This window comes from Branchiostoma belcheri, unplaced genomic scaffold (genome assembly GCF_001625305.1).
Source record: "Branchiostoma belcheri isolate BF01 breed outbred unplaced genomic scaffold, Haploidv18h27 scaffold128, whole genome shotgun sequence".
In the NCBI taxonomy this organism is placed as follows: Eukaryota; Metazoa; Chordata; class Leptocardii; order Amphioxiformes; family Branchiostomatidae; genus Branchiostoma; species Branchiostoma belcheri.
In genome coordinates, this window is record NW_017802691.1 from 679,128 (window position 1) to 696,106 (window position 16,979).

The 16,979-nt window shown below is 40.7% G+C and overlaps 2 protein-coding genes across 2 annotated transcripts in view; one reads left to right on the forward strand and one right to left on the reverse strand.

The window, feature by feature from the left end:
* Positions 1–443: 443 nt before the first annotated feature.
* Positions 444–16,979, reverse strand: part of LOC109463593 (leucine-rich repeat-containing protein 4B-like) — a 34,814-nt gene continuing 18,278 nt past the window's right edge. The window contains exons 2-3 of the mRNA XM_019760450.1: positions 2,357–3,238; positions 444–1,921 (exon numbers count right to left, since the gene is read on the reverse strand). Of these exons, the coding sequence (XP_019616009.1) occupies positions 654–1,921; positions 2,357–3,164 (2,076 nt within the window). The 5' untranslated portion in view covers positions 3,165–3,238 and the 3' untranslated portion in view covers positions 444–653. The remainder of the gene's footprint in view (positions 1,922–2,356; positions 3,239–16,979) is intronic.
* The window catches only part of LOC109463556, a gene marked incomplete at its 3' end in the record, with an annotated part of 1,692 nt that continues 308 nt past the window's right edge, over positions 15,596–16,979 (forward strand). The window contains exons 1-2 of the mRNA XM_019760396.1: positions 15,596–15,601; positions 16,080–16,775. Coding sequence (XP_019615955.1) covers positions 15,596–15,601; positions 16,080–16,775 — 702 coding nt within the window. The remainder of the gene's footprint in view (positions 15,602–16,079; positions 16,776–16,979) is intronic.

Sequence of the window (16,979 nt, forward strand, 5' to 3'; positions counted from 1 at the left end):
CGTTTGTAAAGCTTACTGTGTCTAGTGAGTTGTTGAGAATAGGGACAAACATGTAACGTTTACCGATGCTCGACATTAGATTCCGTTTTTCTTTATCCTACAAATGGGGCTTATAATGACAGGATGCTTCATTCGCTATCACACATGCACCGTGGAAGTAAATAAAAAAAGAAAACAAGATTGAGATAGAAAACATTGTCGGAAATATTTATCTTTGTTTAAGTACTGTACATTTTTTTTTCGAATTCTAATACTTTATACCCTGATTTATACAAAATTTTCTTGCAAGAACCGGAACTGTACTTCGTCTTGATGACAGGAGATTTCGCTCCTTTTATAGGGGTGTTCATTTTGGTCTTTTAGTAGCAGTACAATGTATTCATTTTGCGAAACACAGACAGGAATACAATAGTTCCAATTTACATTATTTTCATTTTTGTGACAAAATACGTGGCCAAAACTGAGCGAACTCACACGAAGTCGAAGTACAGTTCCTCAATAGAGTATCGCGCCGACATTGATACAGTCTTTGATACAAAGAGGTGTTTGCAACAAGTGGATACTTCATCATGTAGCGAGCACCCATCATTAAGAACAATCCTCTTTGATTCCCCCTTGCGGCCCTTACCCCTTTGCAAACCCCCACCCCCTCATCAGAGCCACGTACTCGACTCCCCCTCTCCCTCACCGTTCTCAGTGGACGGGTTGGATATCGTGCAACCCCCGTCCTCTCTGCAGTGATCGGGCGGCGCGAACGTAACGCATTTCGGTATGTGGTTCGGTATATGGTCCAACTCCCTCTCTGGGGGAATGATGACGCTGAGTTTATTCGTCTGCGTGCAGATATCGTTCATGGGAATCAGCTTGTCCAAGTTGTACGCGTGGTCGTTCTCGTAGGTTAAATCCTTGGTGAGCTTGCGGATTTTTCTCCGCCTCTTCCACCCCCTAACACACAGCAGTAGCAAACAAAAAATCATGAAAGTGCCTAGCATCGTAGCCACGTTGCTGCCTATAAGAGCCAGCGTTGTTTTTAAATCCTCGTGTGGATCCTTCAGACTATCCGGGCGGATCATAGTAGGGGTGGGAGGGGCGGGAGTCGTAGTCCTTACCCGCTCTCCCAAGGGTTGCATAGGTTTGCCTCGCGTGGTGCTGTCGCAGTCAGTTGTGGTCTCCTCCCTTCGCGTTGTGGTATCCGTGGTGCTTATTTGCGGCGTTGTGACCTCTCGCTCTCTCTCGTTTACCTTCAGGTTAATGGTAACGTTCACGCTCCCGACTGGGTTAGACGCGTTGCACGTGTAGGAACCGCTGTCGAACTTCCTGGCGACCGTGATGTTTAAACCGTTGTCCTTACCGACAAAGACCCGATCTCCTGGGTTCACCACGTCCTGCCGGTAGCGCACGTTGTTGGACGTAATCCACGTTCCCGTCGGTGGGGGGAACCCGCTTGCGTTACACGGCAACACCGCGTTCGTCCACTCGTCCACGGTGATGTTAAAACTCTGCGTGTACATCCACGGTCGAACGCAGATAAAATCGTCGGGAGCGAGTTCCGCGAAATACTTGTCACTCAGCTCTTCGGGTGTGTTGCACTTGACTCGGAAAGCCATGTTGTTGTAAAAGAAGTGGTACTCCGACTCCGACCACTCTTTGAGCCAGCGGAGGTTGCAATCGCACCTCCAACGGTTCTCCCACAGCTCGATAATCTGTAGCGACGTCAGCGCCGAGAAAAGGTTCACTGGTAGCGTCTGTAACCTGTTATCCCGCATCTCCAGTATTTCCAACAGCCCCAGACCGCTAAAAGCACCTTCCTGTACAGTCTCCAGCTTCATGTGGTTCAGAATCAGGTGCTTCAGCTTGGTTAGATTTAAGAACGTGTTAGTCTCAATCACGTGGATGGGATTCCGCGAGAGATCCAGCTGTTCTAAGTTCGTGAGGTGCATCAGAGCTTTGATCGGCACCTCGTGGAGGTTACTCTCGGTAACCCACAGCTTGGTGAGGTTGCGGAACGTCAGGAAAGCCGTCGGGGCGATGTTAGTCACTGGTCCAATGTACAACTCGCTCAGATGCGGCAGGAACCTAAAGTGGTTGACGGTGATATTCCGTATGGGGTTATCCTGTAGATAGAGGATCTGAAGATTAGGCGTAAACCTGAAGGCTACACCCTGGATGGCTGAGAGGTTGTTCTGCTGTAGCTGTAGTTCCATCAGGCTGGTCAGTCCGAGCAGACTCGTCTCAGCAGCATAGTGAATCCGATTGCCATCAAGCCTCAACCAGCGGAGGTCGTTCAACTCCGCGAAACACTCGGCCGGTAGCTCCGTAATTTTGTTGGTCTGTAGGTACAATGATCGCAGCGTGCGCAGCCTTTGAATCGCCTGACATGGCACGCTCTCCAACTGGTTCGAATCCAAACCGAGAATCTTCAAATTCTCCAGACCCGCGAAGGCCAAGGGCGAGATGTACACGATCTTATTGCTGTTTAGATACAGATTCTGCAACTCGCGCAAATCCGAGAAACTGTTGGCAGGGACGGCCAGAATCACGTTGCTGTGTAGATTTAGTTCAACCAGACTCGTTAAACCCCTTAAAGACCTCCAAGGAACGTTCTCAAGCTTGTTGTAATAGAGATGCAATATCTGTAAACTGTTCATCCCATCGAAAGCGTCGGGGGAGATGTAGTCGATCTCATTGTTCGAAAGAAGAAGCTGTTCGAGCTTGTCATTGTTTCTAAAACTGGCGTCCAGAACCATCTGAATCTTGTTGTCATAGAGATAAAGTCTCTGCAAGTTGCTCAACCCTTTCAGTGCCTTCCTGGGCGCGGCGTCCAACTGGTTCCCAGGAAGCAGCAAAAACTTGAGGTTGGTGAGACCATTGAAGGCCCCAGGTTTGATATCGCTGATGGCGTTATACGAAAGATCCAGCGCTTCTAACCTAGCGACCGTCACGAATTGGTCGTTCGCCAGCTCTGTGAGTTTGTTCCTCTGTAGATACAGTCTCTCGCTCTCCGTAGGCAGGGGTTCAGGGATCTCTTGTAGGTTTTTGTTGCCGCAATCCACCTCGTTGATGGTGGAGCATGTACAGGGGGACGGGCAACTGGAGTTGGCAAAATTCCACACGGCAAAATGCAGCAGCAGGAGAGAGACGAGGATGACCTTACAAATTCCCATGTTTGTTGTCAGGTTGCTGTAACAGTTGTAGTAGTCTCAGTGTCGATACTTGCGTCTATTTCTTCTCATGCAACCTGGGTACACAAAGAGAGGGAAAAAGCAATCAGTTAGAATGCAATAACGCCGGTGGCATTCGGGAAAGTTCACAGGAAATTGTCTCATAAAAGAGGACAAATCAAATGTTATTGCGCCAACGGTACGTCAACGTCTATCTACATGCTTGCTACGTTGTACGCAGTCCGTATTGATGGTAACAACAATGGGATATGACACTGCAAGAACCATATTTTGATTGCGAGGAATGTTTGAAGGCGGCAAAATGTATTTGCCTCCGTGCGTGTTTCATCAACCAATATCGAGATAACAGCAATCTGCAATAACAGCGTTTCGTTCAGCACCAAGGACGGACCCAGAGTGAATTACCAACCCACGACGTGCGTGCATTATCGAGCGGAAAGTGTGTTGATCTAATCAGCAAATCAAAAAGGAAACTTTGGAAAGGCTTCTGGCGTAACCATCTAAAATGATCCAATGAAAATCAAGGAAAACAACACTTTTCTCGGTACTATATGCATGTGGATTATTGATCAAAATTAATGAAATTCAGCACCAAGGACAAGCAATGACGAAATTGCTAGCACACGAAATACGTTTATCATTGTGGAGAGTTCGATGGTCACTAATGTAGACTGGTGCATCGACCGGAAGTGTTTCTTGAAGCATTTGCAAGCTTCATGCATACCAAGTCATGCATGGTCAGTTCAGGTAAAAGTCTTTAGTTCAAGTTATGTTTACCTAAGGAAAACCTATTGTTTTGCTCTGTTTTTATTTTTCTGTTCCAAACACTGACTGATCAATGACCTGAACCAGACCGTCTGTCACCATGGTAACTGGCGTTGAGTTACATAATGTTGCAATTTTATGATAGGAGAGATTTAGACTCCTGTCACCATATATGTGAATGTGTTTGAGTAATAATTAACAGAGCAGACCACATGCGAAGGTAAACATTATGCACTTGCCTTGCAAATATTACCTTTCTAGTATTGGTAAATTTATTTAGTGCATGTTATTTTGAATGTTACCTGTAGCTGTACGGGTATGCAGAATAAGAATATATTTCAATCCCTGAATCGGTCTTCACCCATCTCTGCCTAAGTGAAGGTCTCGTGAGTATATATCTCAATTTGTGGCGTCCAGACGCGAAGCTCTGTGGACTTAGATTCAATTTTCCGAGGGAGGAAAAAGGGGGGCATTGAATCGATCCGAACCTCGAGATTACACAGAGTGCAAGGTGAAAGGTTTTCTCGGGAACTCACTTGGGTTGACTGGGCGGCACCAGTGGCCAATCTAACGCTTCTGTGCACCTACAAAGGAAGCTAACAACATTTATACCGCGAGGCGCCGTCGTGAGATCGATCAGGGTCTACATAAAAGTAGGAAACATTTGGACTCATTTAAATTCTGACAGGTGATATTTAACATTCCGTACAGAATCATATTTCTCAATGTTTTTTTAGTCAACCGTAAGGGAGTTTTTTATCTGGATTTTACATGCTATGAAAGATTTTTGTACTCTATGGTGTCATATCTTGATGTGTGAGGTCTTTCAGAAATTAATTTCATATGCCTCCTGTTAGAAATACTGTGAAACTTGTTTATTTAACACAGGCTTTATCCTGCTAAATTTTCTTGCAGTTAATTTCAGTGAAAAAAGAGCAAACACTGAGTTTCATACATAATGATACCTACACAGAAGTGGACCCTGTGCATTTACAGACAGATAAATGGCACCACTAAAGGTTCCAAAGATCTTTGTTAGTAGAAAATATTGAGCTGATTTCATCACACCACGGGGTTCCCTACAGAGACTGGTCTAATAGCAGCCTACCCACGACAGCCGCTACTTTGTGCATTATCTCTGATACAGTAGTGTTGTTCATCACTGTCCCAATGCCTTTTATCCCAAGCTTCCTATGCCCCATCGTTGGGCACACACTATCAGTTAGCCCAGCTTCGCAATAGACAGTGTTTACTGAGTGACCGCACTGTGGTCAAAATGTGTATGCTTGATGTCAACTCTTCATTTAATGGTTTGAATATACTGCATGATGTCGAAGTATGAATAAAAGGACAACAAAACACAAAAAATGTAAAAATGCGTGTTCTTTATCAATACAATTTATGGAGTTATTTGTACTAAGTTTGAAATCTATGTGTGCTGCACCCTGTGAATAAAAAAGACATGCATTTCTGTTGCGAAGATCTTGGAGAAAGCCCATAGTATATGAAAAGGATTTTTCTCCATGCCTATCATGAGATAAAGTTAAACCTACTAACCTGTTATAGATCATAGGTTTCCATACATTCTTGTTGATAAAGAGTTTAACACGAACATGTATAGGTTTTGTACCTTAAACCAGAACGCTGTGAATGAGGGGGTCAAAATGCTTCTTACTACCCCCTCCTGGGCTTTTGAAATAAGAAAATCTTACAGACAAAAATACCATCGTTGCATAATGTGAATACCCGCAGTTACCATTTTTCATGATCTTTGAGAATCCACGTCCTTACAAGTGCAAAGCACCTTTAAGGTGATTATGTTACACAGCTAGCAGAAAAGTTAAGCAAAATAAATGGGGACTCCTTCCTTCTTCAATATGGTAAAAGCTTCCAGATTACTTTGTAAAGACATAGGTCCCCCTACTGCCCAGTTCCCCGTATAAGCTTACAACTGCAAGACACCTGGGAGGGGATTATATTACAGAAGTTAAGCAAAATAAATGAGAACAACTTTCTTCTTCAATAGAAGCAGAACTTTCTATACTTGTTGACAAATCATACAGAAGTTGGAAAAGGCACAGAGGTCTCCCATCTAGTGACCGTGACTAGGTATCATCTTACAAGTACAACACACCTGCCAGGGATCATATTACAAAAGTTAAGAAAAAAAATGAGGCTCCTTGTTCTCCACATACACAACCCCTATCGTCCAATTCAGGAAGATTACAATTGTACATTCCCACAAGATTATCACGGTACTAAAGCAAAGTAACTGACGAGCGTTTATTCAACAGTTTTAAACTTGTCAAACTAGCAATTCGTGACAAAATCGGTTGAGGTACAGATCTTCAATTGCCAAATACTAGACTGAAGAAGTACAACACTTTAATTTCAAGATCATCACTTGTTTTCTCAACAGTTTGAAGTTGGCAAATATGACTGAAATCGATAAGGCACAGTTCAACCCATACTGCAAAATACAGAAGAAGAACGGTTTCTCAAGATCATCATGTAACACAGCTGGCCTCAAGTCACTTGTTTCTTCAACAGTTTGAAGATTACCAATTAATGTCAGATTTGTCAACTATTATGGCAAAGACACAGGTTCCCCATACTGCCCAATTTTAGAAGATTAGTACGAGACCTTACGATAATCACCTGCACAGTTGCAGCGCTTTCTTCTGCAATGGGCCAGAATTTTCCATACTAGTTGGCAAACCTGACAGAAGTAAAGACACAGGTTCCCTACAGCCCAGATGTAATACCCTTATCTGTCACTGTCAGGTTCCGTAGCTGCAGGTGTTATAGGTCAGCATCACGGGAACTTAACGGACGATCCACAGACCATATCGTTACACAAAATCTGCATGGATTGATTTCGCTAAGGTGAAGGTTAGCAGTGTTTAAAAGTGGTTTCGTTTCGATGTTTTTTTTTTGTCATGGTTTGAGTGATGTAGCTGTTTAAAAATATAAGTGAGCATGTTTTGTGTATCATCTGGCAAATGCAATTCGTTTGAATGCTGGAAAGGAAAATTTATACAAAATGTTAACAGAAAAAATACCACAAAGCAAATATTGCGTTTGCTGTGTGTGCATGGATTTCTTTATTGGGATTGCGATGCATGTCTGTCACATTGAACAAAAGTTGAAAGAAAATAATTGCCCATTTAAAAATTACTTGTGACTTTTGAGCCACCAAGTCAGTTGATGCAAACATTCAACAACACACCTCTCTCGTGCCCAAAAAAAGGCTTGACCTTACGGCAACTTTATGATTTAACCACCAGGAGTTACAGCACCAGACGTTAAATCTATGCCTTGTGTCATATTTTACATTCCTTGCACAGAACAGCAGTGTCATGCAATTTGTGCAAGGTTGTATAAAAAGTAGCGAAAAGCAAGCAAATACCGTGTTTCCAAAACTCTGCGAGTAAAATAATACTCTAATAAAAAAGACGTATTTCTGTCACATTAATCAAATCTTGAACAACAGTTTTTGCTCATCAAAGCTGACTTGTGACTTTGAGCTGCTAAGTTCCTGCTCTAATAGTCAGTAGATGCAAACATATAGATGCGAAAAAGGCTTGACCCGACGGCAACTTTATGATTTAACCACCAGGAGTTACAGCATCCAGACGGCAAATCTATGCCTTGTGTCATATTTTACATTCCGAGCAGCGAACAGCAGTGTCAGGCGTGACCGTAAACATGACATTGACAGATCAGCGGGTTGTTTTAAGTCAAACAGACTAAAAGGCTGTCAGGCGAGGGTCGCCGAGAGTCAGCGGGTTCTGATGGGAGACTGATGCCGACTGCTGTTCGGCAGGCGAGTCTGGTGCAGAATTAATGTTAACGGGACTGTATGGAATCAGTAAGTGGTGGTTAGAATTTTTCCACCGTAGATTGCTGACAACACTGGAACTGAACAGTCAGAAATTTAGTTAACTCCAATTCTTGTGTTAGAAATGCAACTTTGGATTTTTTTGCAACACAAAGGAACTTCAATGCAAAATAAATCCTCTTTAAAATGACAGGGAAACATCCTTCTTTTCATATATTAGTCAAAATGCATCGAATGAATCTCTTGATATTTAAACGCAAGAATTGCAAATATATCCTCAATTCCCATGTCAACAACAGGCACATTCCAAAGAGACTAACCTTCACCTAATAAACTGAGTCCCTAACAAGAGCAATAACAGGCTGATACAAACATACTGCTGTGTTAGCTATGCAGGTCCCTTGGCTGTTAAGCTACAATTTATGAAGAACATCTCGGCAGGAAACAAGTCAGAACCTGACATATTGAGCAGTACAAAGGGGAGTGATGGGACGACCTTCAATGACCTTGAAAATGTCAAGACGTACCACCTACACAAAGGTCTGGACGCAAAGGCCCAGCTCGCTTCTTCAGGTAACCTGATACGGCCCTGAAGTCTCCCTAGGGGAAAATCAAGGTGTTGGAAAGAAAGTATAGTTTTATAAGTGACTTAAAGTTAAACTATGAATAAAACATAGAAATGGGCCTAGGGCTGATAGGCCACACTAACTACTATCATCTTTTTGGATGGAGAGATGCCTTCCTGCATGTAACTAGATAAACCATTCACTAAACTGACAGAAAAATTCTGAGGGATCAGAAGCGTTCAGTGGTTAAACTTTGGTAAATAGAGGATGTTCATGATGGGTGTCATGCAATTCTATTCTAATACTTACTCCTCAATAATGTATGTACAAACATTAGATAGTTCACAGAATAGACTTTTTTGTGGCTTCAAATAAGAAAAATTCTCAACCTTACCCTTTCCATACCCACACGAGCTTCAATGTCCATCAACACATGAATTTGATATTCAAAATGAAGAAAACAATCTAATCTTAAACAGCCACATCCAGACACTAACGACAATTCGAGCATCAGATATGCGAGAACTTGACTCGCCAAAATTGATGTCACTGATCGTAAGTGAAAGGTTGTGGACCGGAGGGACGTAGGAAATATCAGAGAATGTCAGCGGGATCCATTCTTTTGATCTTCCACTGTAATGAGATACTGCTCTGTGGCCTTTGCAACTGGAAGGGACAATTGTGATTGACAGTTTTTTGGAATAGGCTAACAATGCGGATTGATTAGTCAGTTTGTAATAAAGAGGAAAGGTGCCGCAGACAGGAAGCCACAGCCGTGGTTGTTGTGACATTAAAGGTGGTGTGACAATAAAAGAACAATTTAGATGGAAATGAATGGCATGACATTGTAAAGGTTTGTTAATGGCTACTTGCATACAGATCAACTAACCCTTTATCTGGTAAAATATGTATGGTGTATTTGTAAAGTTTGCTTACAACTTTGGCTTGCGATGTTTAAAAAATGGTTAAAAAATTGTTAAACTTTATAGTATACATATTATATTCAATGCTCGCTGAGCCAATATATGTTGATGATAGATATTCTTTGCAGAGTAAAAAGCTGTAACATTTGATATGGTTGCAGCATCTAATTATTTTATCCTTATTTGTGAGTTGGTGTACTGAGCTAAAGGTTGCAGTTGTAAATATGCATTGAATAAAAGGACACCGAATTACTAACCTGTGACTATTTACTACGAACATTTACAACTTTTGCCACAGCTATTACTAGAGATATTTACAACGTTTGCGGTGGGGTCGTGTGGCGTAGCGGCAGAGTACTCGACTCGGAACCAAAAGGTCCCGAGTTCGAGTCCTGACTTGTCACCGATCTTGTGCCCCTTGGAAAGGTACTTTGTACGACTTTTCTCACTTAACTCAAGAAAAAAATGAGCATTGCCTTGTCCTGTATTCGTCCTCTGCGTTGGTGGCGGCATAAGATAACTTGATATAAATCGAGTGTGCCGTCACCATGTCTAGTCATGAAATGTTGGAATTAAAAAAAAAGATATTCACAACTTTCGCCGCTGCTATGAAATTCCTGAAACGTTCTGACCTTCTGTACATAGAGGTGAACCAAGTTGAAGGTTGCGATTGAAATCTGGCAAATGCAGCAGGCGGATGTGTTCTCTTTACTTGAACACAGTAAGCCAGACATCACGGAGTCTCTACAAGCTATCTGACATCTGCCTTGAACTCATAGAAGCTACGGTTCAAAAGGATGTGTAGGGAAACGTGTGTGTAGAAATGAGCCATTACGCTACAGGAATATTACAGGATAACATTGGTGAATACACTTTCATTAGCTTGGTAGATCCGAGGAATTCGGCCCAGGAATTTCTTCTACCGGATAAAAGGGGAGGCTGTAATGTGATACATGGTAAATGCTCTCAGAAAGTCAAATTGATGGTGTCCTTGGTTGTCCTTTGCAACTGAAGATGCCAGTCAGTGTTCTCATTCAGTGGATGTGTGACCTCAGGTGGCTTCTGAGTCAAAAACTTGAGGCAACATTCGTCCACACTTCTGGCATTTATGATGGTTGTTCTTTCAAAGGGTACCAGTAAACCATTACTACAGTGTACTAGGAACATTTCTTAATCACTGCAAAGATACATAAAGATCTGAAGGAAGTAGCACTGCAGCGGCTACATTAATTTTCCACACTTTGCACTTTCTTGAAACGTTGTGACCTCAAGTTGAGGTAATGGAAGTTAAAGGTCGTGATTGATATCTGGCATTTCGAAGCCCCGGATGGATGTGTTTCTTTCCTTGAAAGGAGTCAGAAACATCAAGGAGTTCTTGCAAGCTATCATCTTCTTCTGACTGGCTAACATAAGAGTTGAGTGTGGCAAGAGATGCATTATACAAGAAATGTGCCATTTAAGATCAGTAACAGAAGTATGGCAGGATACATGTCTTGAATAGTTTCATCAGTTTCGTACAGCCTATAGGATATTGGTCCGTGAATTTTCTTGCAGCAGATGAAAAGGGAGGCTTTACGTGTGATACTCTAGTATGAAAGTCTAGTTGCAGGTTTCTGATGAAATTTGAAAGGATGTGAATACGATAAACTTTCAGAGCGTGAGGACTTAAATCAGTCATTTCTGTGAAAAAAAAGATGGAAGATGGTCCTGCTATATGGAAAATAAGAGAAGGGCAGTTTCGTACATCCTAGGATATTGGTCCGTGAAGTTTCTTGCAGCAGATGAAAAGGGAAGCTTTACGTGTGATATTTCAAGAAAGTCCAGTTGCAGATGGAATTTGAAAGTACGTAAATACTATCAAGTTTCAGAAAGTGGGAGGAGTTAAATCAGACATTTCTGTGAGAGAGAATTTCAAAGATGAAAGGCTAGCTGGTCAGTCCTGGCTGCATATATCTGTTTATACAGTCAAATAAATCAAATCAAAGATTGTTATGATATATGGAAGAGAAGAAGGGGGGCACGTGAGGAAACCATTTGGGAAAGGAGCCAATAGCATGGCTCATTGGTTCAGGGACAAGCTAGATGGATGGTTATAACGTAGGGATTCAACGTAAGAGTCAAACTGGCGATATTTGGGCGCTTCTAATCTGTATCAGTCAGTGAAATATGTACCTAAATATAGAAATAATGAAACTTATAGAATATTACACATCAAGATGTAGAATGTAGATAATTTGTGGAGGAGTGTCTCATAAATAGTGTGATCATGGTAAGATGGCAAACTGGGGGCATTCGTAGGACAGTCTTGGATATTCCTCACAACATTCAGCAGCCTTGGTACAGAAGTGCTCTCATAGACCCTTCTTGATTGGTCATGTCAGCCTGATTGAAAATATTACTTAAGAATTAAAGTAAAATGTCCTTAGAAGACAGCACATGTCAGGGTTGCATATACTATACTATACTATACTATACTATACTATACTATACTATACTATACTATACTATATGTTAGAACAACTGATATTTAAAAAAATTGCAAGTTTATTACTGCACTATTGCTGAATGATAAAATTCGTCAAATACCATGCAAAAAGATTCAGCCAAATGGCTCTTGTTTTCAAGCTGTTTGCCAATAATGATTCAAGACTCTCTGTAGCCCAAAGTTACCAAGCTTTGGAATAAAATTCCATACAAAATGATTGAACTTAAAGATTTAAAAGTTAGCAAAGCTAGCCTTCTTGGCTTATGTAATGTCTCCTCTGTTAAAGATAAAGCAAGTCGTTTGTCTGAGCCATACAGAGATAGAGAACTCATGGGAGTTTTATACCACGGTAGTTTGCTTTTATGATTTTTTTATGTTGACCACAGCTGGAAAGACCAAGCTTTATGTGAAGATTGGGTCCTTTAAAAGTAAAACTGGAGAGTTCAAGAAATGAATTCTGAGAGAAAGTTGGGGATAGTTAGCTCATTATGACATTAAGTTTGTCCTACTTTTCTCTTATTATCGTCATATCGGAATGACAGCACATACGTCTTAGAAGGTAATTAAAATAAATAATTTTTATCTATTAGACTATTGAGGTTGGTTCAAGCTAGCTAATACGCTACATGCATTCTAAGGTAAGGTTCTAAATAGGAGCCATAATCACGCCTGTACATTTATGAACATATTGTTGTTGAAAAGAAAAAAAAATACTATTAACTAGAATAACAGTCTACATTGAAGAATGCAATTTATAAACAACAGAAAGCACAAATATCACCTGAAAATGCCTTAGTCTGTATTAGTTTAAAAGAACACAACTGAGCCAGAATACCATCAGACAAGCCGTATATATTTAAGGAAAAAAATACTTATCACAGACTTAAAAAACCCATGCACTGTATCTTATGAGCCCCATGCAAACTCAGCAACAAGTTCCTCAAGATTCCCGCTCGGATACGACGGCTCAAGGCTCGCAGCTCATCAAGCCTTAATAACCGCGATATCGGAAATATAGTTAGAAACAGTCAATAAACACAAAAGAGAGGAATCATTCTGAAAGCCAATAGCCCTTCTAAAGGGGTTTAAGTAGACTCGTGGCACTGGACCTTTCTCCGGATGTCGATACCACTTCAGGAGATGGATGGCAAAAGCCCGCTTTTAAGCCATGGATTTCGGACTTTTATAGGGGTGTATGAGTTTGAAAGGCTGTATTACTTTGGAGCAGATATGCTTTAATGTTATGTCAATATGGTGGTTTAGCTGGGTCACTCAATTGCAGGGGAGAATTTTAAAAATGTGGGATGAAAGAATGCAGTCACTGTATACTGTATTAAAAACTGAAATTCACATTATGAGATTATATCTTTTAAAAGTTTGAAAGGCAGTATTACTTTGGAGCAGATATGCTTTAATGTTATGTCAATATGGTGGTTTAGCTGGGTCACTCAATTGCAGGGGAGAATTTTAAAAATGTGGGATGAAAGAATGCAGTCACTGTATTGAAAAACTGAAATTCACATTATGAGATTATATCTTTTAAAAGTTTGAAAGGCAGTATTACTTTGGAGCAGATATGCTTTAATGTTATGTCAATATGGCGGTTTAGGTGGGTCACTCAACTCTAGGGAGGCCAAAAATGTAGGATAAAAAAATGCAGCTTTCACACTGCTTGGAAAAAACTTTCTAATGCATTTTAATTCACATTATGGGATTATATTATGTTTTTATAGGAGTGTATACGTTTGAGAGAGGCAGGATACGTTTGAAAGCCAGTATTACTTTTGAGCAGATATGCTTTAATGTTATGTCAATATGGTGGTTTAGGCGGGTCATTCAATTTCTGGGGAGAATTTTAAAATGTGGGATGAAACCAGATGCAGCCACTACAAGTTATACCTTTTTAAAAAAAACTTTAATTAATTACATAGTATGATCTCAAAATATTAACAGTTTGTACAATTTACGGTGTTGTCTTATGGTTCCAAAGAGTCAGGAACCCTTTCGAAAGGAATTGGAAGCGGTGGATTGCCCATTCCTTGACAAAGACTGGAGTTGTACAGTCGACAATTCTGGTGAGTCAAATTTTTTTTGTTGTCTTCGAAATCACAGATCAATCTTGATTATTATGTCTTCTACCAACACAGACGAATTTTCAAGATAACCCTATCGAGTAGTACGTATGTTGGGATTTGAACTCAAGACTTCTTGGTCCAGAGGCAGGGTCACAAGTTATCAGCAATGGACTATGCACACTATCATACTCCTCTGTGTGGATTTTGCTGATAAATCATGCAGAAAGCGTATATTTTATATGGCAGGGTACTTACTCATATTGACCATCGTTTACTGTCATTTTTCACGTCCCAAAAATGGAGTTTTCCACCACACCATTATTGGTTTGCAATATGAGATTTCGACTTAGCCCTCCATGTATGCTTCTTCTTCGATCCACATTTGATTCAATTTAGATAGACCAAAGGTAAGTGTACATAGTACAATAGTTAATGACCTTGCCTCAGTATGTGTATATAGGTAAGAATAGATATTGACTACAACATATAGCTATGCTGTGAAGGCCCATAAATTTGGTCTCTTCGCTCCATTTCAGTAGATATATACATGGACATTATTCTTTATCTGAAACATTTGTCAAGCAATATATCTTATTATACAAAAAGCCAAATATATTGCTTTCCCAAATAAAACAAAATTACATCTTCTGAGAATAAGATTTGCAGACCACAACATACAACTACACCTAGGAAGGCTCATAACTTCTCTTTCTCACTCCAGAAGTATTAAAAAACAGACCTGATAATGTTATATAGCTTCTAAGTCCCAAATAAAACAAAATTATCTTCTGAGAATAGATATTGCAGACCACAACATACAGCTACACTAGAAAGGCCCATAACTTCTCTCTCACTCCAGAATTATAGAAAAACCCAAAGCAGATGATTTTGTTTTATTTGGGACCTAGAAGCAATATAAAACATTATCTTCTGAGAATAGATATTGCAGACCACAACATACAGCTACACTAGAAAGGCCCATAACTTCTGCTTCTCACTGGCGAAGTCCATAACATTTGTCGATATTGTCTGTATGATGGATAACACACCAGGGACAGGCTGGAGGCTGCCTGTTTAGCCATATTGGATGATGTGCTGGCTTTGATGGATTGAGATGTAATACACCAGAGTTTGGAGAGAATACAGAACAGTTTTTTTCCTCTAGAATTATGTAGTTGTTTTGTCGATGAAGGTTAGACATCCAGTTGCTTCAGTAACTGTTTTTGGCGTATGTTGTTGTCGTTTAACTCACAATAGATTCATAACCCTTTTAAGCTTAAGGGACATTATGAAATCGTTGAAGGTAAACCACACATTGAGCAAATTGAAAGGAACTCCTTGTATTTTTCCTCGAAAATAATATCCAAAGTCATATCTATTTGCTTGAGTAACTGTTTTTTGCACACATCGAGTAATTTTGAAGGAACTAATTGTATTTATTGATAAGAAGTATAAAAAAGGAGAAAAATAGTAATTAAATGCACACTGTAATACCGATGGAGTTTGGGTAGAATACCCTCGAGAATCTGTTGTTTATGTGCGAGTATGAAATGATTATAGGAGAACCACACATGTCCCCAATTAAGTCTTTTATCAATGATAAATAATATCAATAAGGAAACTAAAGAAATAACTAATGCAAATTCAGCTTGAAATATGTTCAGGCAATGGGTATTTCTGCACTTGTTCTGGTCAGTATTCTTTAGCTGTTTAGCCATATTGGATATATCCCATGTGATAAATTGACATGTAATACTGATGGAGGTTGGGGACATCATTGGCTATGGCTAAACAGTCCTGTAGGAAATAGCACCCCTTGCAGGTAGCCTGGTACTGCAGTTTGCTACACCCAGCATACATTTAGCGCAATATTCAGTAATGCATGTGAATGCATGTGAATGAGAGCAGACCCCCTAATGTAATTCTCACAAGACAACGTTGAAGACTCGGTTGTGTAAAAAGAGTCCCTATAATCAGTGTCTTACCAACCTGATGAAACCATTCACAAAATGAAAACACCTTTGAAGGCTATGCTAATTCATTTCCTTGGTTTTCGAACATTTTATTCTGAAAAGATCAATTAGATTTTGTTACATGAACTAGATATCAAGAACTGATTGCAAACATTTTACATTTTATTTTCCCTGAGTATTTTAGTGTCTCGGTACTGTCTACTTTAGTTTATTTTTATGCGGGAGTTGAATTCATTATGTTTTTCCATTGAAATTTTATCCTTTTAAAGAGGAAAGCTCTACACACTGCTCCACACCGCCCCAAGTTCTGGGGGAGGTATGTAGACGACACCGGCGTTGTGAACAGACAGGAACATGAACAGGAACTCTTCGATCACATCAACACACAGCATGACAGTATCAAGTTCACTATCGAGAGGGAACAAGACAACCGTCTCCCCATGCTGGATGTCATGATGGTCAGGAATCCAGACAACACCATTACTACAGATGTGTTCAGAAAAGAAACCCACACCGACCACTATTTACAGTGGTCCTCAAACCACCCGGTGCAACAGAAGCTTGGGATAGTTAGGACTCTTATGCACAGAGCCAACACCCTTATTGAAGATCCCGCGTTGAGAGAGGCTGAAAAGGAAAAAGTCAGAGTAGCCCTCAGACACTGTGGATACCCAGAATGGGCCCTGAGGGAGGGGGAAAACAACTCCAGAAAGGACAAAAGTAGCAAGGAACAGAGTAAGACTGGAGAACAAGAACAACTCCCAGCGAGTTACGTGGTTCTACCCTACATACATGGAGTTACAGAGAGGTTGAAACGTGTATATGCAAAACACAATGTGAGCCTGTACTCCAAACCGGGCTTCACCTTACGTAATGCCCTTGTGAGACCCAAGGACCCTCTAGCACCTGGTGAGAAGTGCGGTGTGATCTACAAGATCAAGTGTGAAGAGTGCGGGGAGGTTTACGTTGGTGAAACTGAGCGGTCACTGGGGGAAAGGACTTCTGAACACCAAAAGTCATTACACCAGAAAGACTGCAAATCTGCGTTAAGTCAACACCAACTCCAGGCTGGTCACAACATCACTACCAGGCCCATCTCTGACATTATTGAAATCATAGATCAAGAGTCTCGTAACCCACATAGGAAGATTAAGGAAGCGGTGCACATA